Source organism: Condylura cristata, unplaced genomic scaffold (genome assembly GCF_000260355.1).
Source record: "Condylura cristata isolate star-nosed mole 26May11 unplaced genomic scaffold, ConCri1.0 scaffold00027, whole genome shotgun sequence".
In the NCBI taxonomy this organism is placed as follows: domain Eukaryota; kingdom Metazoa; phylum Chordata; class Mammalia; order Eulipotyphla; family Talpidae; genus Condylura; species Condylura cristata.
Window position 1 is genome coordinate 7254236 of NW_004567128.1, and position 23742 is coordinate 7277977.

Sequence of the window (23742 nt, forward strand, 5' to 3'; positions counted from 1 at the left end):
GTCCCGTGATACAAAGCAAAGCAGAAGTAAAATGGGGAACACATCAATGGAATCCATGAAGGGGAGACTTGAGAATAGTTCTTGGACAGCTTTAATTTAAAATCTGAAGGGTGAAGTAATAGTTAGCACTGCCAATCACAACAGACAGTTACTTAACAGATCTTACAAATATACGATAAAATGGCAATTCAAATATATATCACAAGTAACCTAAAATTCAGCAATCATGAACCCTCATTGCCTGCAGCAGTGACCTCAGTAACATGCCCTTTATTGCTTTTTCCCCTCTTCCTAATGCCCTCTCCCCTGCTCCCTCACTCCTGATTCCTGGGCTCACCTCCCAAACAAACTACCTGCACCAGAGTCATACGAGGTCATGTCTGGGCATTTCTGAAGTTTTCATTTTTCTCCCTGCTATTTGACATGGTGGGGCATGTACTAAGTAAAATGCGAGAAGGTTGGTTGTCTGAAAACTGACTGTGGGAATACTAATGAGTATTTACTTTCAACACATTCACCCCCACGTTGGATGGGGAAGATAAAGGCTTAATCTTCTAGGAGTGGGTCTAAAGGGGGAGACTGGCCCGTTTGTACAAATATTTTAGACCTAACTGAAGCTGGTAATCTGGTGGCAGTCCTCCTCTGGACTGAATTACTCTCCGTAGAGAGATGATTCAAAACCAGGGTGCCACGCCTCAGCACTCTTATATGGGAATCCCAAACAAACAATATTGTTTTGTTGTTGGCTCTTCGGGCCTTGGGACAACAAATACTCTTCCAAGAACTGTATTTTCAGATTTTACTACGTAACCAACAAAATGAATGAAAACATTTCTACTCTGGCACAGCTGAAATGTGTTTACTTGAGCTGTGGCCATCTCACGTCATACTGCTTAATAAGTACTCTGACATAACGTTTCTATTAAGCGATTATTAATGGTATCATTAAAGAAAACTTCAGCTCCTAGTGGTGGAACTTCCCAAAGGGCAAACAACTGGCAATTCTAGGTAATCCTTGGCCTAAAATGAGACGGAGAAAATGTGTTCTTGGCCCCCCAACCACTGTTTCTTGCTCTCTTCCCACCCTCAGATGGTACTACCACCCAACTCCTTGACCCTTTATCCTTCCAGAACTAATCTCAGTTCTTTCAGGGTCTTACGAACCACCCTCCTACAAGGATGTAGGATGTGTACTTCAGAGTATCAAAATTCCCTGAAATAGAATGCAAACTTGTATTCATTAAAATATTCAGAAGCATTTATTTTTTTCTGAGAAGAGTCCCAAAGGGTTTCTATTTTAGATTAAAAAACATTCATGTAGCATTACTACGACCAGACACATTATAAATATAAATTCATTTATTCCTCATAACAACCATACAAGGCAAGTTAATCCCATTTTACAAATGAAGAGACTGAATCACAGGGAAGTGAAATTACTTGGCAAAAATAACTAAGACAGGGAAGAACGAGATGCCGAGGCCTAACTCTCCAGGCTCACTACAGTAGCCTGCTTCTCATCTGGCACTGCCATCAAAAAAGTACAAGGGACTACGCTTATGGTGCATGGGGTGAACTGGTGGCAGGAGTGTCACAGGGAAACCGTACACTGTACAAAAGTGAAAGATGATACAATAAATATATTTTAAAAGTTTTTTTTAAATAAGGCCAAAAAAAAAAAAAAAGCAAGCAAAGAACACTGACCTCTCTCTGGCTACTGCCTTGCTCCACCTGGAGGAATGCACTCTTTAGGAAGGATGAGCGCCCTACAACGAATTCTGAGAGTGGGGATATTGGGACATCAACCCCCTTTCTCAGTATCCCTGAAGCTAGGCATACACACAGCAGCTGAGTTGCTGCTCAAGCCAGCACAGAAAGTGGATTATCTTAATGTACTTTTCACTTTAGAATGCAGGCCTTGATTTGTGTTCACTCTTCTTCTGAAGTCTGATAGCTTCTGGAGCTGGTTCAGTCTGATCTGTAAATGTTGCTTAGTACTTAGGTCTCTGGGATGCGGGGGAGGCAGGCAGACAGACAGACGGACGCGCCTGTGCCACGGAACACTTCCACTGGCTTACACCTCTGCTGCTTCATGGAATCTCCTCGCATTCCTGAGGGCCAGCTGAGCCTCTTCATCCGGCTTGCCCCACACTCAGTCACTCTGGCCTGCCTGCTCTCACTGTTCACTCCAAGACATGGCCGGACCTTTGTACTTGCTGCTACCTTTACCTGGAACACTGGTTCGCCAGAGTCTCCCTTGGTTTGCCCTGCACTTCCTTCTAATTTTGCTCAGCTGTCACCTTGTCTGAGCAGTGATCCAGACCACCCTCTTTACAAATGCAACGCCCCCTTTTGGCTGACTGGCTCTGTCCTCTTATTCACAGCACCCCTTGACACCAATGAGTGTGTATATTATTTATGGATGTGTGTATTTATGATGGATGTACACACACAGAGCCCCAAGAGTGGGTATCTCTGAACACTTTGTGCCCTAGACTCTTCACTTGCTTCATCCTATCCCCAGCCTTGTGTAATACAGTAAGCTTTTCCTGTCCCCTTGAGAACCAATGTTGACTTCCGTGGATTGCTCCCAGGGAGAATGCATCCATGCTTGGGGGTTATCTCCTTTTCCTCCCAAAGAGATACAGGAGTCAGCCAGCCAACAATTAACCTACCAGATCCCAGTAGACCCTGTGACACTGCCCTGAATTCCTCAAGTGTGGTAGAGAAGTTAAGAACCTAGGTGGCCTAAGTCCCAATCTATCACTTGTTAACTGTGTGACTTTAAACAACTCTCTTAACCCCTCTGTACCTCAGTTCCTCACCTGGAAAATAGAGATGAAGGTCTTTATGACAGTACATACTCCAGAGGTGCCACACTAAAAGTACTGAGAAGAATATCTAGTAAACACTGCTCATGTCAGTATTTAATACAGGGATGCTCTCATTTTCTCAGCGTCTCATCTAAAAAAAGATTTCTCCCTTTTGTCATCAAGGCTTCCACTTTACTCTCTTTTTGCTTTATAGGATTTGCTTCTGATTTTTAAAATGTCTTCAGGTTCACTTTGGGAACATGAAAGAAGGTAGAAATCAAAGGGTTTCAGGAGATTTGTAACTTCTGTTTCACAAGTTCTTATACAAAGTCAAGACCCAGCAGAGTCAAGGAAGGAAGGGGAAGGCTAATCCTGTTATAAGGTTGTCTAGTAATGGAAGGCGCTTGGGGTCTGAGGCTTTGAAACATTAGCACTAATTTATCTTCTGATTATAGTAATAGTGTGGGTTTATGTGGAGAAAATTCTAAACCAAAGACAAATGTAAAAAAAAAAAACAAACTAAAATACTCATAATCTTAACCACTGCAAGATAATGTTAGCTGTTTGTAACCATCTTCAGAATATCCTTGAGCGAGATGCAGAACACAAACTAGAGGCTTGGGAGAGCTTAGCATCATGTTTTATTTAGATATGAACAGATAAAAAATCGAGCTCGTTAGCTTTGGAGTCTATGCTTGTAAGGTAGCATCATGACTAGGCTAAACTACACTTCCCAGAACCCCTATATATTTCTGGCTAGTGTGGGACTTGAGAGCATCTTGTGGAAGATCTGGGCAGAGCTGGAGCGACAGCCATTTTGTTGCTCACACATGTTGGCAATGATCTGTTGCTTCACTCCACTAATACGAGGGAGCCACCAGCCCAGAATTGCTCCCCTTTGCCCTGGATCCTCTAGCTTCTCTGACTCCCAGGCCAGGTGTGCTTTTGCTCTTATGCTTCAAGGTTGGCTTCTGCAGGACAGCCATGCCACCGAGGTCATAGGGAACAAGGAGTGACATGGGTTTCAGTCTGGCTTGTGGTTATAACTCATGCTCACGGGTTCCAGCGTTCTTGTTCTCCCCTATCTTACACCCATCCTCTTTCCCTACTGCCTGACCAGCACAGACATCAAGTTCTAGCATCAGATATGAAGACCAGAAACTGTTTAGCCGGCTCTCACAGTTAGATAAGGTCAAATCCCTGTACCTAATTCCTGTGTGTGTGTGTGTGTGTGTGTGTGTGTGTGTGAAGCACCCTCGTGCCTCTCCTTTGGTCACTGAACTCTGACTTACACAGTACAAAATAGAAAAATGCTAAAGTAATTACATTAAATGGCCTATAGTGGCACTGTTCTATAGTTAATACTCACTAGCTAGATGTGGCTAATAAATTTAATTAATTAAAGTTAAAACTAAAATTTAAAATTCTTTTCCTCAGTCATGTTTCAAGTGTTCAGTAGCCACTTGTGGTTGGCAGGTACCGTACGGAGCAGCACAGATAAAGGATACCGCCTTTATCACAGAACATCTGCTATACCACCAGCCACCATGGTTAGTATTTACTGAATTTTTATACTGTATCAGATGCACCACACCTATTTTACATGCATTAAATCATTTCATGCTGAGTGGGATATGGCCGGTAATGACTACAGTACACTCCCCTGGTTTTAAATTCTATGAACCTGGGTTCTTACAAGCTCTTAAGAAAGAAGGGGTGCACACTCCACCCCACTTCCCAGTAGCAACATGAAATGTAGCAACCACCTGGTGAGAATAGTGATAATCACATGTATTAGTTAAGGTGGGGCAAGTTGCTACACTAAACCCTAAATTCTCTCAGGGGGTTAAAAGTTTAGAAGTTTATTTTCCATGTATAATGTTCAATTAGCAGTCTAGAGTAGGGAGTGGCATGGGGTAGAGAGAGACCCAGGTTGACAGAGGCACCACCACCTTCAGTATGAGCGGTGCAGGTTTACTCTGGAATGCAACATCCAGCAGGCAAATGAGAGGGGAGAAAGACAGAGAGAGAGCTCCAACTGAGGAAGAATTTTAAATTTCATCTAATTTTAATCAATTTACATTTAAATAGCCACATGTGCCTAATGGCTATTTTACAGGGACGTGCCTAATGGCTATTTTACAGGGACGTGCGGGGCCAGAGGAAGAAGAGGCACTGTTCTTGGAACATCATTTTATGTATAGAAAATATTACCTGGAAGCCCCTGGCAGGGCCCAGAGGAAGAAGAGGCACTGTTCCTGGAACATCATTTTATGCATAGAAAATATTACCTGGAAGCCCCTGGAAGACTCTTTCATATCTCACATTGATCAAAAGTGGGGCCCATGCCCACGCCTGTCAGACACTGACAAGAAATAGCATTTCCTATTATTATTATTTCCCCCCCATCCTTGTTTGGTTCCCCTATCTTCCTCCTATAAGTGAGACATCTGATGTCTTTCTTTTCCCTTCTGACTTATTTCACTGAGTATAATCCCTCTTAGCTTCTGACTTATTTCACTGAGTATAATCCCTCTTAGCTTCATCTATTTTTCTGTGAATGGCATAAGCTTATCCTTTTTGATCGCTGAATAGTATTCCATTGTGTGTATATACATAGATAGATAGATATGGATGCTGGCAATAAAAGCAAAAGAAAATTAATAGGCAATTATAAATCAGAGACATTCTGCAAGAGAGAGGTATCTAAATGGGAGGGAGGAGCACAGGGGACTCTGGTAATGGCACATGAGTGATTCGGTGGTGGGAATTCTGTGGGGACGACATTTGAGAGGAGAGAACAGCATTGTACCACAATGATGTTATATATGTGTTATACACACACACACATACATATATATATATAAATTATATATTTTTTAAAACTAGTTTTAAAAAGCAGGTTTTATTAGCAATTACCATTCTATATTTAGTATCCTGAAAAAAGAAAAGAAAAAAGAAAAGATAAAAAACATCATTTCCATGGTTGGCTCAGAAGAAAGGATTTACACTGAGTCCTGTAGAAAAGGGTGAGCACCTCATCCAGGGCTCAGTCAGCTACAAAAAAGCAGGGACTGGTTGCTCACCACTTCTGCTCTGTCTGGATCAGGGGTCTATAAGCTACAGCCCATGGGTCAAATCCGCCCTGCCAACTGCTTGTAAATAAATTTTTATTGGCACAAGGCCATGCCCACTCCTTTATATACATCAATGAGTATATAACGCTTTCAGCAACAACAGCTGACTTGACTAGGGGCCACAGAGGCAATATGGTCCACAAAGCCTAAAATATTTATTACCTGGCCCTCTACATACAAAGTTTGCCAACCCCTAGTCTAGGATGTTCATGTGGTCAAAGTCACCAGTGTTCTAGATCTTGACCTAAAAAATACTTGTATGGCCCCAAGTTAGCTTTTTGTACAGACTGGTACAGAGGAGAGAGTTCTAGAGAGCTGCCTTCAGGGCCGTGCTGTTGTTTCTTGCTGTGTAACCCGAGAGTTACTCTACTGCTTTGAGTTTCATTCTTCTCAATCAGCAAAGTGGGGAATCACACAAACTCCTCCCCCGTCGGGGTACATGGTGAGATGTTTGCCAAAGTGCTCTCTAAACCAGGACAGCCTATAGCAATACTCATGTGGGTGCTGCTGCTGCTGCTGCTGCTGCTGCTGCTGCTGCTAATATTTGGCACTGTGAGTTGTTGCTAGTGAATCCTACCAAGAGACACTGGGCTCCTCCATGAAGAATGGAGCAAGGATAGCACTGGCAACTGGGGGATTTACCAATTCTCAAAAGCCACTTCTGGATTTTTAATCCATTGTTAAATCCAAAGATTCAGTGGCTTTGCTATAACCTTAAGAGTCTTTGAAACTGTCTTGCATTAAAAAACAAGAAACATGGTTTAGAAAAATGTGATTTTCACATTGTTTCCGGTTTCACATTAGGAACTTCGTGTGGGACAGCAGTCCTAAAATGGGGTTACAGAAATAAGTGGTAATCTTAGTTCGTGGCAGACCCCAAGGACCCCCTGGATCCCAAGATAATCAATTAGGAACCTGAAGACTGGCCCCCTACTGGGTAATTGAACTCACAGAATGTCAGTGAAGGAATCCTAACAGGCAGTCAGCTGACCCCCCACATCATATGGAGGAGAAGAGGCACATACTTCCAGAATAACTAGCCAGCATCACTCACTGAAGTCTGTGCAAAAGTTTAGAGGGATAGCTCATAATAAGTCAGAAGTCACCGGGTTTGGGTGAGGATAATGAGTATATCTCTAGAGTTTACAGTAGAGTCACAAAACCAAGCAAGCCACTAGAGTTTATTGAGCACTTACTATCTGCTACACACTATGGAGGATACAAAGAGAAAAAGATGTTATCCTTACCCTCAAGCTGCTTACTAGCTACTTAAGATAAAACCTAAAAGAGGAGAATTCAGGATATGATGATGACCTTCAACAGTTCCTAGCAAAGTGTCATTAAGTGTCCACATGTATTCATTTCAGAGTAAGTTTAAAAGTTATAGATATAATTTAGATGTATGAACAATGATAGTAATAAACAAAAAAAGTCCCTGAGTTTCCTTTGATGTCTCAGTGGCCCCATCTTGCTTTGGAGTCTCCATGTCAGAGCACAGGAAAGGGATACTTAAACCTCTCTCCTTTGCTCTAAAATGGTCTCTAGTTAATTCACTGTCTTTTGGGTAAATGTGCAATCTTTGTTTTCCTTCCTCTTTCTTATGGTAATGAAAATAGCTTCTGAGTTGGGAATAGGGTGTTAATGCCCTCCCGAGAGCAGTAAAAGGGGTTCTGGATCTGTGAGCTTGTGTAGTGCTGACCCCTGGGCCCTCAGTGACCTTTTCCAGAGATCTCGCTTACCCTGGGGGCTGGGTCTTCGGCTGGCTCCACTGCTGAAAGCTGTGTTCAGTGCATCCCAAGGTCGCTTCCCTCAGAACTCCACCCCAACCTGAGGACCCCTTTCTTGCTAACCAAGTCTTCTTAGCTCTCACTAAAAAGTCAAACAAGAGAGATTCCCTGTCATTCGGGAGCATATAATTACCTCCTACACCTCTAACAACTGCTGAACAAGAAAGAACAGAGACTTGGGTGGGCAAAGTATGAGAGAGTAAGAGGAAACAGGACAGTAAGGCCCTGGGTCAGGGGAGTCATATAGAGGACTATATCACTGGCAATGCCGGCAGCGCAGAAAGATCAAGACCCAGCCCAGAGAGAGTAAGTCAGGGATTATAGCTCATGAGATCACCAAACTGGCTCACATGTGTAATTGTTTCCAAATGGGGAAGACAACTATGCAAGAATGAAATTATAACCATCTTCCACTATTATGTCATCTTGCCTCTGGAAAATAGAATAGTTGTACCTAAAAGAAGACCTCCTTCGAAGACAAAAAGAAAAGAAAACAAGAAAGACTTTGGCTTGGCCCTGGAGGCTAGAGACAAGTACAGTTACCTGCCAAAACTCTTTAGAGCTTCTGGTAAACCATTAACGCCGTTAAACATCACCAATGACACAACTGCAAGTGTGAAGGCCTAAGGATTCTTTCTGTTGCCCGGTGGTCTAACAAGAAAGTGTCAGACCTGCCTCTCTTTGCTGTCAAGAGATATTGAGTCATTTCTCAAGCTTCCAGGGTGAAGCTACTGCATTTGCAGTCCAGATGCCCCAGAGCTGGGAATGGCTGCTCACCAATGGCTTAACCCAGGCCCTGCGTCTTATGCCTGAGCTGCTGCGACTCGTTCACTCCGTCTTTAGCCGCTTACTGGGCAGGCTGGTAGAGGGCACAGCACAGCCACAGATTCCAGTGGGGAATACTCTGAGCTGTGTGATTCCTGGCAAATCACTTAATCTCTTTGACACTCTATTTCTTCATCTGCAAACTGAGACTAAAAATATCTACAGGGAGGAGTTTTTGTGAGGATTAAATGAGATAGTATCCATAAAACCCCTAAAGGGCCTGGCCAGAGCAGGCCCTCAGTACTTACTTTGTCCCATTAGCTTTTCTCTTATTTCGCTGACCCTTCATTCTCTCTTCTCACTGAGCCCTGTCAATGCACTGAAGTGATGCATGATGCAAAGGAAATAGGTAATAAACATAATTCTACAAAGTGGCAAGTATAAATGCTATAGATAAAGAAAAAGAAAGGACGAAGAGAGATATTGAATTCTGAAGAGGTCAGGACAGGGTTTATGGGGGCAGTGATGTTTGGAGGACCTGTGGAAGATGAGTCTGTTTACCAGTGGGAATGAACCCAGGAAGCAGAGGGAGGGAGGAGGGAAGTGGGGGAGGGGAGAGAGTAAAACCAGTAATGGGTCTGTTAATAGATGCTATGATTATGGGCAGCTGGGGCACAATCCAATTGGGCAACCCTGGGAGATGACACCCAACACGCCTAGGCATTCCGCCAGGAGATGCGGGAGCTGCTGTCTAGAAAACAGTTCCCGTCCCTCGGTATTTGAGGGTGTCAACGCCCTAGCATTTCTGACTGTCCCATGCACGGAGCAAGCACATTCCCATGGGCACAGGTCATCCTTAGTCAGAGATGTGGGTGCCACACAGTGTCTGCAGGTGACCTCTAGAGTGAGCCAAGGGGACAGGGGCAGGGCAACAATAGCATCTGCTACAGGTGGCTTAACATTTAACAGGACTAATCCAGATTTGGCCACAGGCCACATGGTAGAGCCTTTCAGGGCTTAGTTCTCGTTTGTATTGTTCTCATGTGTCAAAGTCATGTCTCCCCAAGTGTAGTGCAAATTCTCCAAATTGGGAGATGATAGTCTTTCAGCCAGTTTTGCTGGCCACATACCAGGCCCTCAATAGCACACAACTGATTAGCCAGGGAGAAGTAGGTCAATCACCTTGGCCTTTGTCAAAGACCAGACCTAAGCTGTCCTGAACTGCAGAGTGCCTCCTTCAGTCCAAAGCTGTTCTGGGAGATGGTGCTTAGGAGTCATCTGGATGATCCTATTCAGCTGGCTCAGTGATTCTTACCGTAATGGACTCTGCCTTTATTTTTAGTCTACAGGTGGACAACCAGCAAGCACCTGAGAGTAGCACAGCAGGGAGGTCAAACGACACAGACAGGGTGCTGTGGAGGTGTCATTCACCCACACTGGAGTCCACAGCCTGAGCTTGAATTGCAGCTCTGCAACTGAAATGTTTTACCGAGGGCAAGCTGCTTGCCTTCTGTGTACCTCATTTTCCTCACCTGTAAAATGGAGCTGATAATAGTGCCTATTGTCAGGGTTATATATATAATCGGGTTATTGAGTTGACTTTGAGTTAGCCTTTTCTAAACAGTGGCTGGCGCATGATAAATACTAGCAAAGTGATTGTTAAACAACACGAATACTCTCACTCTGAGTTCTGAAAGGCAGTATGAACTCCTATTTAGCCCCTTCCAGGGTCTCTTAACCACTTCACTCGGAAAACCTTTGCATAATACAATGTCATATGTCAGTTGTGTGTTGATAAGGAGGGGGGAGAAAAACCTTTGCTTCATGGAGGTTTTGTTATTTATTTATTTTTTAAATATATGTCAAGTCTTCAAGAGCCCACCAGGGGAAATCATTGCTGGTTTTCTCTGCCTTCTGAAATTAGCATGCCCTCATTTGGTATGATTTCATAGGTTAGTTGGGGGCCTGGAATGCTCAAAAATCATTCCATATAAATTAATGGCAACAGGGTTCCCAGATGCCAAAGAAATAACCTACCAAATAGGAATGTTCTGTTTTCAGATAGTGGGGAAAACATGTTCTACCCACTTTGAAGATGAAAAAGAGGTTCATATTAGGGTAGTGGCAAATGAAGATCACACAAATACCAGGTGGCAGACATGGGGAGGGCCCTAACCCTACGTCCGCCACCCTTCTACTCTATCGCGCTCCCCACATTAGTATTTTTAGCCCATTCTTTATGACAGTGGCTCTATAATTGGGCATGTGTTAGCATCCCCTGGAGGGCTGATTAAAACATCCCTGGGTCCTACCCTGAGTCTCCCATTCAGAGGTCTATGGTGGCCCCGGGAACTGAGCTTCTAATAAGCTCCCAGATAATACTGGTGCTACTTGTTTGAAGGCCACATTTTGAGACCCACTGTTTTAAGAATAAATCCATCTGAGAAACAGAGCAAGACATACAGTCAGCCACCTACTTAGGTCTCCCCACCCAGGTTTGTTTCAGTCATCCACATTTCCATTTACCTGCCCCCTTTTTCATCATTTCAAAATACAGTTTTTCAGAAAGACTTATTTCTACTCAACAGCTTTCATTTGGATCACTTTTGTCCTCTCGTGTTCCACTTTCCTGCCTCATCTACCCCTGTGGTGGAAAAGCACCGAAATGTGAGACTGAAAATCTAGTATCCAGTCTGGGTCCTGCCACTTCCTAACCAAGAACATCCCTGGGAACATGTACTCATCAGCAAAGTGGGGACAGTTGATTTTTGCCCTGCAATCCCACAGTGATGTTTTAATACCCCGAGGAGATGATGTGTGTGAGCATAGTTTACACATTGTATGGCCACAACAGAATTAGTATCCCATGATATGTATCTGGAGGAGTTTTCTTTCCCCACTTATGTCTTCTGCCAGTTGTGCAGTCAGTGATGCTCAGAGTATTTTCTGAACTAGCTGCATCAACATCAACTAGGGAGCTTGTTAAAAATGTAAATTCTCAGGTCCTGCCCTGACCTACTAAATGAAAAACTCCGAGGAAGACCCAGCAATCTATGTTTTAACAAGCTCTCCAGTGAATTCTGATGAATACTCAAGTTTGAGAACTATGGTTTGGTGAGCACACAGTTTAGAACTGGGTACACAGTTCAACTCAGTCACTTCTTAGGGGCTAATAACCTTAAGTCAGATAATTTACCTCTTTGAATGTCAGCTTTTTGATCTAGAAAATGGGGCAGGCTCTTCCCTTTATAGATTTGGCTGAGAAGCTAGAGAGAAGATGTATGTCAAGCATGTAAGGCTTTAGCTCTTAGGTCTTTTGGTAAAGTATCCTCACTTCTTACAATATGCCTGAGTACCTTCAGTTTTGAAGGGCTGTCATTGTGTTTTAGCCTCTTAGAAAGTTCTCCATGTTGTGTACGTGAGAGGCATGGTAGGGGAGAAGAGTTGTGTGCATGTGTTTTGTTACTCTGTGTTATTGTTTGCTGCTAATGGATATATATGTTTATCTCTTGTCATGCCACCCTCTTCTGAATAAGAAAGCTTTTTCTCTGTGTCCTTAATAATATCTTAACAGGGGCTCTCCCTGGTGGCGCAATGGGTTAGGACACAGCACTGCAAGCTAGCATAGCTACTTCAGTGCAAGTTTGATCCCTGGCCTGGAGGTGACCCACATGGCGTGGCAGACCTCTCCTGACCTGCCCGCTGCTACCCTCAGCAGTGTGCTTCATCGATCTGCCTGTTCTGCTCCCCACTCTGTCTCCGGTGAAGCCTCTCACCTCCCCTGCACCTCTGGCCTGTACCCCAGTTCTTATATGCATAAATAGATAAATCTTTTTAAAAAATATTAACTAATATTCCCAGTGAAGAGTCCTCATATTTACATGGCACTGTATTCTTTTGGCAGTTATATCCACAGGAAATTGCACTCACAGGTAGTGCAGCCCCAGGATTGCTGGCCTTTTTACTGTCCTCCTTGGGACAACTTTTCTCCTTATTTTATAAGCTTCTGAGTATCTTCTTTTCTGAAAACCATGCTGCTTCATTTGGTTGATTCTCTAGCTCCATTAAATTTCCATGCAGAAGTGTCTTCACGTAGATACTTTTAAACACTAGTAAACATGAGAAATAGGCCCTCATATATGTGGCCAATTGCCTTGTGACAAAGTTGTCAAGACCATTCCATGGAGAAAGGACAGTCCTTTCAACAAAAGGTGCTAGAAAACTGGATGTCCAGATGCAAATGAATGCAGTTGGACCCTTACCTTGTACTACATACAAAAATGAACTCAAAATGCATCAAAAGACCTAATCATAAGAACTAAAACTATAAAGTTCTTAGAAGAAACCATAAGGGAAAATCTTCATGGCATACAGTTTGGCAATGATTTCTTGGGCATGATGATGGAAGTGCAGACAACAAACTAAAATTAGACTCCATCAAAATTAAAAACTTTTGTTCATCAAGGAACATTTTATTAAGAGAGTAAAAAGACATCCCATAGAATGGGAGAAAATATTTGCCATTCATATAGCTAATAAATTAATTTCCAGAATATATACAGAACTACTAAAACTCAACAACAGAAAAACCCCAGCCAACCCAACTCAAAAGTGAGCCACAGATTTGAATAGATATTTCTTCAGAGAAGATAATCGAAGAGCAAATTATTATGGAAATGCAAATCATAGAAATGCAAATTAAAACCATGGTGAGATATCATTTCACACCTCTTATCAAAACAACAGAAAATAACAAGTACCAGTGAGGATGGAGAGAAACTGGAGTCCTGGTGCCTGGAAAATGGTGCAGCCATTGTGGGGCATAGTTTGGCATGTCCTCAAAAAGTTAAGCAAAAAATTCCCAGATGACCTAGCAATGCCACTCCTACTTATATACTCCAAACAATTGAAAGCGGAGATTCAAACAGATACTTGCACACCAGTATTCACAGAAACATAATTCACAATAGCCAAGCGGTGGAAAAAACCCAAATGTCCATCAATGATAAACAGATAAACATTATGCGCGACAGTCATATAATGAAGTATCAGCCTTAAAGAGGCATGAAAAATGTGACACTGCCTGCAACATGGACGACCCTTGAGGACATTACATTAACTGAGATGAACCCGTCACCAAAGGGCAAACACTGTGTGAATACACAGACATGAGGAACACAGAATGGCAAATTCACACTGACAGAAAGTAGAAAGTGGTTCCCAGGGACTGGACAGAGGGGTGATAGGGGAGTAATGGTTTAATGGTCATAGAGCTTTGATTTGAGATAATGCAAATGTTCTAGAAATGGATAAGTAATGGTTGTAAATATACTTAATTCCAGTGGATGTATTTAATGCCAGCTTGCTTGAACATGGTTCAAATGGTAAGTTTTATGTTATATTTATTACCATAGGAAAAAAATTCTAAATAAAAATAGGGGGGAGAGAGAAAAAAAGGAAAAGAGGTACTTTACCTTCCAGGGATGTAACCAGAACAACCTGAAGACAAATAATGACAAGGAATATCTTGACTGTCAGTAAAATCTCTTCAGGTCTGCCAGCATGGCCACACTGCCCGCCAAAGAAAAACATCCTAGAATGAAATAAGGAGAAAACAGTTCATCACCACTTGCCCTAACTAATCAAGACACAGTAACTCCCAAAAGGTCAACTACTTCTCAACCAAAGCAACCTGCAGTTCCACTTCCTCTACATTCCTTGGATTCCTGAGAATCTGCAGTGCGGAGGACATGGCCACGAAAAAGCAGTACTTACTAGGCGAGGACCACGAGTGGGTAGGACATCATAGCAAACTTGCTGCATAAGGTAACTCATGCGGATGTATGGAAAATGTCAGCACATGCAAACATCAAGAGAGGGCATCAAAACACATATGTACCATTATTACTCTGTAATGGCTGGGTAAAGACTGTGCCAAAACCAGAAAGGGTCACAGAACCCTATAAACATAAATTCTAACCCCATTTATGTCTTATACTGTAAACGATGGGGACATTGCATTTTCTCTTTATTACATATTGCTATTGCCTCTTGACTTTCAATAGTCAGGACGGTGGAGTCAACATTTTATATAAAGCAAACTTTATATCAGTATTGAAATTATAAGCACTATTTATCATTCATGTATTCGTTCAACAAATTATTTACTTTTAATGTAATTTATATATTTTATATCATTGTTCATTTTTGCACAGTGCTTACTCTCTCCTTTCAGGTGTAGTCCCCACAGAATTCCCACCACCCATTCACCCTGCACCATCACCATAGCCCCCTGTGTTCTTCCTGTCCCTGTTCTGATTCCTCTCCCTTCCCTCCCCCACAGAATGTCTGGTTTATATCTGATTTATAGTTGCCTGCTAATTTTTTTTTCAACAAATATTTTTGAGGGCTAATATATACCAGATGAAATGTGAGGGCTGAGGAGGAGTTAACTAGAAGAAATACACATAATGGAGGTGAAGCAAGGGCTGGAGGGAGCTTGGCATGTCTGTCCTCCTGTGGTAGAAGAGCTGGCCAGCAGAACTCCCGGGTGGGCAGTCTGCACCAGCAGCAGAGGCTGGCAGGGCATGCTAAGAGTGGAAGAAGCCAGCCCACTCACAGCCCCACTGATAAGCAGGGGGCAGTGAGAGCCCACAGAGAGTGCCCCCTACATGGCCACAGGGGGAGTTGCTGGAACCATGCTATAGCTCCAGAGCTCAGGATGCCCACAAACAGCAGTGCAGCTTCTGCTGGCCCAGTAGCTAGCACATACATACACAATGTCTGAGTGACTTTGGACCAGTTGTTTCTGTGGCCAAGATTCCCCACTCTAGGAAAATCTATCTAGCATGAACCTGACAGTGTTGCAGTGGCAAATAAACAAAGGTCCTTGTACCGTGGCTGACTCTGTGAATGCACCATAAAAGCTAATTGCACTCTTCATATCAACCACCAAATATCTGCTTTGCCCCTAGTATGTGCAGAGTAAGATAGTATAGGGGCTGGGCATGAAGGCATAGAAAGACAGGGTAGAATCACAATTTCTCAGTCTCCAGGAAAACTGGGCAATCCAAGTGGGAAATCAAAGAATCCTGTCATTTAATGACCATCACCAGTATCAAGGAAATGCGCCTTTCCTTGGACATGGCATGATAAGGTCTAGACCATAAGATTAATTCTTCTCCTTCCAAAGATGGCTTACATTCTAAAATCAATTGTATGAATGACAGAATATGTTAACAAGTAATAAAGTGCCTGTCATTTATACCTCATCTTCAGCACTTTATCCTCTCTCTGTTCATAATGGCATATTGCTGACCCTCCCAAATGAGTCACTCAGATGAGAATGTTAATATAATTGTGCAAAGATGTAGCAATGTCTCTTTGGAGAAAAATTCAAGTGTCTCCTACAACTGCACACAACAATATTGATGAATCTCAGAAACATAATATTTAGTAAAGAAGCCAGACATAAAAGAATGCATATTACATGATTCTATTTATGTAAGGAACAGAAGCTGACAAAACTGATGACTAGAGTAAGAAGTCAGGAGCATGGTTATCACTGGAAGGGGGAAGTGGGTGTAATAAATACAAGTGGACACAGGAGGCTTCTGAGGTGCAGGTAATATTCTTTGGGCTGCTTATCTAAGTGTGTTCACTATCCGAAAGTCACTGAATTCTACATGTATGTCTTAAAATTTTCAACATGAAAATAAAAATTAAATTTTTATTTCTGAACTTAGTCCTCTCCAAAAGCAAAACAACAATAAAAAAAAAAAACCCTATCCTGAATGAACTAAACCTCTACAAGAAAATTCTTGTAGAATTGCCTTAGACTCAACTCTTGTGGAATTTGTAGATGTGTTAGAATATTTATCACACAAGTATCTAATTTTAGCTCCAAAAAGAGTAACCAGAGTAGGTTATTTCTAGAAAGGAACTCAGAATTCACCTAGCCTCAAACCCTCATTCTACAGGCCAAAAAAGAGACCCAGTATGCTTTAAGGATGTGTCAGGGTCATTTGGCTACTTGGTGAGACTCCTACTCTTTGTTCCAGACTGCCATACCAGCATCCTGAGAATTTGCCTCCGTAGAAGTAAACCTGAGTCCATCAGGTTAAATAAGTCAACAAATTCCAAGTGCTGTTATACAACTTCAAAGTTCCCACAAACTCTGTCTTGAGCTTTGCCAGCTCTTAGTGCAATACCTAAGTGGTATACAAGATATGGTCAAAGTTAAATAAGTCATGGTACACCATGATTATGATGTGTTGTGACTTGGTCCCCTGATTAAAATGAACCATGTCTTTTCAGCAACTAAATGGGTCAGAAAGGCCAGTATGAACAGTGATACCATCAGTCATCTTGAAAAGAGAACACGGATCAAGAATTTACTACAGACTGGCACCATCTGAAAAGCCTGTTTTCAGTTGTCAAGCCTGGATTATGTTTCTTCTCAATATGTGTTTCCTAATAGGAGGAAGAGTTTTCTGGTATTTGCTTGCCATCTGCATAGAGAACATTCTGCTAGGTCATGAAGTCCCCAGGATCACTAATCAAAGAGGTATATCTAAATGTTGAAACCCTTATGCACAGAAGTCATTGTTATCTTTTTCAACTAGAACGCTTCTTCATCTTCTGGTGCAAACTGGGTTAGACCAGTGCTATCTAGGTTATCAGCAAAGATGATTTGAATAGTCACTGGTTCCTAGCAAATTTTCAAAAGATGGCTAGTGAACTAACAGAAATTACTGCGAAATCTACTTGCTAGCACTTGAACTGTAAATCTAGACCTTAAACAAGACAAACTACTCATTAAATATGATTCCACATTGATCATGACCCAGAGCCTCCGCTGTCTGGTTGTGGAGGCTGATGCAAATGGCAGCCTCTAGGCTTAAACAGAGCACAAGCTGCATGACTATGCCTTGACCTGCCTCTACCACTCATTACAGAGCTCTTCAACCTCATTCAATAATATTATTATCATATTTTCTAAAATGGACATTAGTGTAACCTTTATTGACAATGAATGATGACTCCATCTTCATGGAGATATAGAATAATTAAAGAATAAGATTAAAAAGAGGGAAATAGCTTGATGTCACTACAGAGCAGAGCAGGTCTGGTTGAGGGTTATTCTCTGTTACTCCTGGTTAATATAATTGCCTGGCATTATTTGACCATACAATAATTGCTATGATGCAATGATCAGTATTTTCGATCTGACTAAGAGGTATAATTGTCCCCCTAATTCCTCTTAGAAACTTTATAGTTGAGTATTATTTACTTGAGTATATACTCAGTATTTATTTATTTGAGTATTTACTAAGTAAATATCTCAACTGTCTAACTATTTGAGATAATCATAATGGTGTTGGATAACAGGACTAACACAAGAAGAAATTAAAAAGGGAGGCATGAAATAGGTTCTCAGGGCAAACCAAGAACTAAAAGGTGGAAAGCATCTGGATCATTGTCAGAGAAGTCAAAATCTCAGGGCTGGGTGTGTTTGTTTTTTAAGTTGTAAGTTTAACAACTTCAAAGAAAGAATCAGGAAACTATTAGTGAAAGCATAACTAAATTTCAATATAAACTTTACTAAAAGACTAACACAGTGGACATCCCAGAAAAATGGTATCTTTTCAGCATTTCAGGAATATTTGGGTTAGATTATTTACATCAAATCTTCTCCTAAAGACAATGGAAATCATGAATAAAATGTCAAAAGCATTTTCTTCAATATAACAAAGAACTGACAAGATAGATAGGAATCACCAGGCCAAAAGTGAAGCCAAATTAGGAACTCAGGGAGGGAATTTAAGTAATGGAGCCACTTCTGGCCTTAACATGGTGAAACTGTGATAACAAAAAAAATTTTTTTTCAAGTAATTTATGGGTTAAGAAAAAAGTCATAATATAGACTAGAAAATATTTGACATGATGAACAACAAAAACACTGTATCAAAACATATGGGCTAGAGGCCCTCCCTGGTGGCGCAGCGGGTTAAAGCGCAGCACTGAGAATCTAAAGCCGCTTCCTCATGAGTTCGATTCCCGACTGCCCCGGAGGTGACCACATGGCGCGGCAGACCTCTCCTGACCCGCCCGCTGCTCCCCTCAGCAGTGTACTTCGTCGATCTGCCTGTTCTGCTCCCCACTCTGTCTCTGGTGAAGCCTCTCACCGCCCCTGAGCCCCTGGCCTGTACCCCAGTTCTGTATGCACAAATAAATAAATCTTTAAAAAAAAAAAACAAAACCACAGAGATGTGTTTAAAAAAAAAAAAAACATATGGGCTAGAGCAAAGATCTTTAGAATGAAAGTTATATCTTAAATGTGTATATTAGAAAAACATGTACATTAATGAGTTATACTCTTCAAAAAGTTTGGGGAAGAATAGCAAAATAAATTCAAGAGAAAAGGAGATAATAAAAACAAAAGTATAAAGTAATGATATAGAAAAAAGAAATAAAATGAAGGTTATTAACAAAACCAAGGAAAGAGAATTCTGGCAAAATTAGGAGACAGGGTAGAGGGAGTAAGGGAGGGGGGAGAAATGAGAAGCAGACCAAGTGTGAGCAAAGAAACAATAGAAGCAGATAATGAGCAACATAACTGAAGATGCTATAAATATAAAAAGGATAAAAAGATCTTAGGGACAACTTCATTCAGTACTTTATAAAAATCTAAATAAAGATGAACAAATCCCTGGGAAAAATATATATCTTACCAAGAAGAAATAATAACTGAATGGACGTGTAACTTAAAGACTCAAAATTTTTTCCACTAAGAAAATTCCAGGCCCAGATGTTTTCATTGATTATTCTATAAATATTTCAAGAATGAGAATTACATTCTCCTAAGAACTCAGAGAATAAAGAAGAAGAGGACAGCATAACTCATTTTCACCAGCCTACCATAACTGTGGTGCCAACGAAAGGCCTTACATTTTAACCTATTTTATAAATTAAATAAGACTATTTACAGAGCACTCTAGAATGTTCACAAAGATGTCTGGCAACAATTTCAAATCTTTTATAAGTTGAGGTAATTTGAAAAAAGGAACCATTCCAAATTTGAGCAACAAAAATTGTTTGAAGATAGAGTCACTAAGAACTATAGCCAGCAATGCTGTAGTAAGAGAAATGGTATCCCATATGCCCCAAAATACCATGTCCCAAAGATGACAGAAACTGCGTTCGTTAACTGCTAAGTGCTGAATATGAACTCTAGAGCAGCGGCCCTGTGTATCATTTGTCAGTAATGAACTCTGACTGTAATATGAAGTCTCCACATCTCTAGAAGCAAATGGAAGGAAAACTATTTGTTTGGTCTTCACAGTGCAAAATAATTTTCTTAATGAGCATTAAGTGCTTTCTAATGCAGGAAAAAAGCTTTATTCAATAAAACATCAATATCTGATGTGTAACATCACAAGTAATTTATGTACTTACAATGAACATACACTCACAAAACCTTGTGAAAGGTGTTAATTTTTTCCACTTCCTCAGTCATCTCTAAATTCCTCTACTGTCCTCCATGTACCCACCACTCTCATTAGCCATATGTTGAATTACCAGAGGCAAAGCGCAAGCCTATTTCCTCTCTCTTCCCTCACTCTTCAGGCTTCTCTCTCAATGTGTATAATGTGTTCAATATACACGAACAAGCAGAAGAGTGTAGCATTCAAGAGCATGCGCGGTCGCACCACTGATCTGCCTTCCAATCCAAGCTCCATCACTTTCAGTGTAACCTTGGCCTGTTTCTTTTTTTTTTTTTAAAGATTTATTTATTTATTCATACAGAACTGGGGTACAGGCCAGAGGCTCAGGGGCGGTGAGAGGCTTCACCAGAGACAGAGTGGGGAGCAGAACAGGCAGATCTACGAAGTACACTGCTGAGGGGAGCAGCGGGCGGGCCAGGAGAGGTCTGGCTCGCCATGTGGTCTCCTCCGGGGCAGGCGGCAGGCGGGAATCGAACTCATGCGGAAGTGGCTTCAGATTCTCAGTGCTGCGCTTTAACCCGCTGCGCCACCAGGGAGGGCCCCTTGGCCTGTTTCTTAACCTCTATGGACCTTAAACTTTGCATCTGAGAATAATGATAGGGCCTGCCTCACATGGTTATATTGGGATGAAAATGAAGTCATAAAATCAAGATTTTAGTAGAGTCAGGAAGTGTTAGCATTAGCAATTATTGCCTGTATAATTAGAAGACAAGTTAATCGTAATTACATGCAAAATATAAATAGATTTCAGAATTATTTCCTACATCCATTCATCTAGTTTACAAATATTCATTGGGTCTGTTACATTGAAGTATTCTAGGGACTCAAGATACTACAATAAGGGACACAGACCCCTCCTGCCCTCAGAACCTTGAAGCCACTACTTAGATTCATTAGTCACTGGTGTCACCAACTTAATAGTGGCTTTTTTTTTATTTTAATTTAAGAGACACTTTCTCTTTGTGGTCCATGAGACTCAACTTGGTCTGGAAACAAAACAAAGCATCAGAACACAGTATCCTCTCCTATGGATACTTGGGCCTCACCTCACCCCAACTCCCCAGCATGCAACCCACAACAAACACTCAAATAGGATTGTTAATTGATTTGGTCCAGCACTTGTTGCACAATAACTCTGTCAATATGTACAGGAAATGGGAGATTCTCCTTAAAGGCATCTGCAGGTGTTGCTCTGCATTGCAGGGTGGGGGCAGGGGGGTGGCAGGGGCGCATATTTGAAAGAAAGTGAGCCACTGGGAAAAGTGAACCACCCACCGATACTCTGTGCCCTTTCTTGGCAAGCCTTGCCAATCTCCCAGAGTGGCTATTTTCTAACTGTGTGACTCTGCTCTGCTATTTTGATCTTGTTTATGGTAGTAACTTATAAATGTCTATTACAATAACTATCATGCTATTTATTAGCTAGGTTATAATAGGATAACTTTAATTATAATAAATATTTGTTTTGTTTATAAGAACTCCATTATTTATACCAATGAAGTCCCAGAAATAACCACTATTATGAGTCTCAAAGGAAACAGGAAGTGTAAATGTCAGTAGTGGCTTTGGAATCTCTATGCAGAAGGCGAGTGGGAGCAGAAATCAGATGGGGAGTCTTTGGAAGCTGCGTGTGTACAACACTGCAGAGAAAGCATACTGCAACAGTCCATTTCAAAACGTAAGAACTGCTGAAGATAGGGAATCCAGTCCAGGGAGATGAAAAGGAGAAAACAGTGAAACAAAATCCCAAGAGTCCTATATAAATAGTCATTCTCCTTCCCCAGATTTTCCTGCACTACATAAGGTCAAATCTGTACCTATTACCGAATGTTATTCCAAAAACAACCAGGTTATCCAGAAGAAATGCATTATCCAGAATCCCCAAGGAAAAGGAAATGTCTGAATAAGGCCCCAAGAGGGAGTGAAGAATTAAAAATAAAACAAACCAACAAAAGAATAAAGCAGTAATGGGGATAGGGGCTAGAATGAAAGCAAGTGATTTGAAAGAAAGGGGGAAAAGCCAAGCCTGTTTAGTATTGGATCACATAGAAACAGCCTCACTTACCTGACAGGAAGTTCAGGAGATGGAGAAACTCTATGCAAATCTGAAAAAAAAAAAAAATTAGCTCAATGGAAAGTGGGGCTTCTTGGCACCACAAGGCTTCATTACTACAGCCAGACCTGCGCCTAAGACCCCCTGCTGTGCGCCAAGACATGAACTTGGCAGCAGAATTACAAAGGAAACAGAGGAAGCAAACCCTGCTCATAAGGAACTTATTATAACTGTAAGACAAGCCCAAAGCCAGCTTGGGGCTGCTTCGTTTCTATGTTAGTGGCATTGTGGGACTGCTCAGTCTCAGGCTTCCTTAGCAAGCTTGTAGGGGCACCAGACAATGAAGAGGTCAGGCCTGAAAAGGGGTGGCCCCTTCTAGAGGTCATGCTTTTGGTAGCTACGTCTTCATGATTTGTGAAGTCCCCAGAGCCTAAACTCCTTAATGTCAAGGATTGGACCGTCTATATCTCTTGTGCCCCCAAAGCCAGAGGCACAATCTTTCTCCATAGAGGAGCTAAGAAACTATTGATTGCTAAGTTTGGCTCAGAGTGGAAAGGAGTGAGCAGAAGCCCTGGCAATAGCACAAGTGAAAGATAGACAGGCCCACGCTGGGGAGAGGAATTGGTGTGCCCACACAAGGCAGAGTGTGCTGCTGGCAACTGGACTCACATCTTTCAGAACATTCCATTGTGCCTTACTTCAAAACCAAAACATTGGCACAGCTATTTACTCAAGAATGACTGTCACTTCACAGTGACAGTGATTTTCAAATCAAGATGTGCACAAGGAAACAATCTACAGGGTGAATCTTGGAACCATCTGAATCTTGGGTTCAGTCAACAGACTGTTAAGACATGTTCAGTGCCCAAGAAGGAATACAGAAAATGATTTCAAAGAAATAAGAAGTCATAGTGAGTTTCTATTGGTCCCAGTATATCCGTTAAGAGGAGAAAATGGAGTAGTTGTTAATAATTAAAGTCTAATATGTCAGAAAAACTTCATTAAGCAGTGTTTAAAGAAGAAAAATGAAGGCCAAGCATCCTTCCTGTCCTAAGATGAAGAAATTACAACCACATGTCCTGACGCTCAACGTGGAATGAATGTAGGATTAACAACTGAAAACCATTAAGATAATCAAAGAAACATATCAATGGTGACTTGAATATGGAAATAATTTCATTTAAAATGTGTGCAAATGAGGATTTTCTACATAAGGATTTTTGATGGAATTTCACAACTCTAGCACATTGTCTCTTCCAAAGCCTTACTGATAACCACAATAAGGCACTCAGGGGTTCCTAGTAATTCAGTTTACTAACAAACAACATGAGGCTCTCTGCTCCTTTGGAACACCTTCAGGTAGAAAAATAGGGCAAGGAGTAGTGAAATTTGTTTTGCTCACTGGATGAAAAAATTTAAAAACCCAATAACATCGAAGACTAGAGATAAGAGAGCATGTGGGGAAATGAACAGTTGTATCCACCTTAAGTGGAAAGAGAAACTTTTAAAGACTAGTTTGGTTATGTTTTGAAATTTTATTTGTTTTTATTTCAAAAACCAACTATATATGTTTTTATTTTATTTTTATTTATTTTTTTAAAGATTTATTTATTTGTGCATACAGAACTGGGGTACAGGTCAGAGATGCCGAGGGTGAGAGGATTCACCAGAGACAGAATG

The 23742-nt window shown here is 41.4% G+C and overlaps 1 protein-coding gene across 2 annotated transcripts in view; it reads right to left on the minus strand.

Annotated features, from left to right (window-relative positions):
* The window catches only part of ADGRG2 (adhesion G protein-coupled receptor G2), a 104552-nt gene that overhangs the window by 45203 nt on the left and 35607 nt on the right, over positions 1 to 23742 (minus strand). For both annotated transcript variants that reach the window (XM_012730353.1, XM_012730352.1), the window contains exons 2-3: positions 22075 to 22114; positions 13977 to 14095 (exon numbers count right to left, since the gene is read on the minus strand). In XM_012730353.1, the coding sequence (XP_012585807.1) occupies positions 13977 to 14094 (118 nt within the window). In that variant the 5' untranslated portion in view covers position 14095; positions 22075 to 22114. The remainder of the gene's footprint in view (positions 1 to 13976; positions 14096 to 22074; positions 22115 to 23742) is intronic.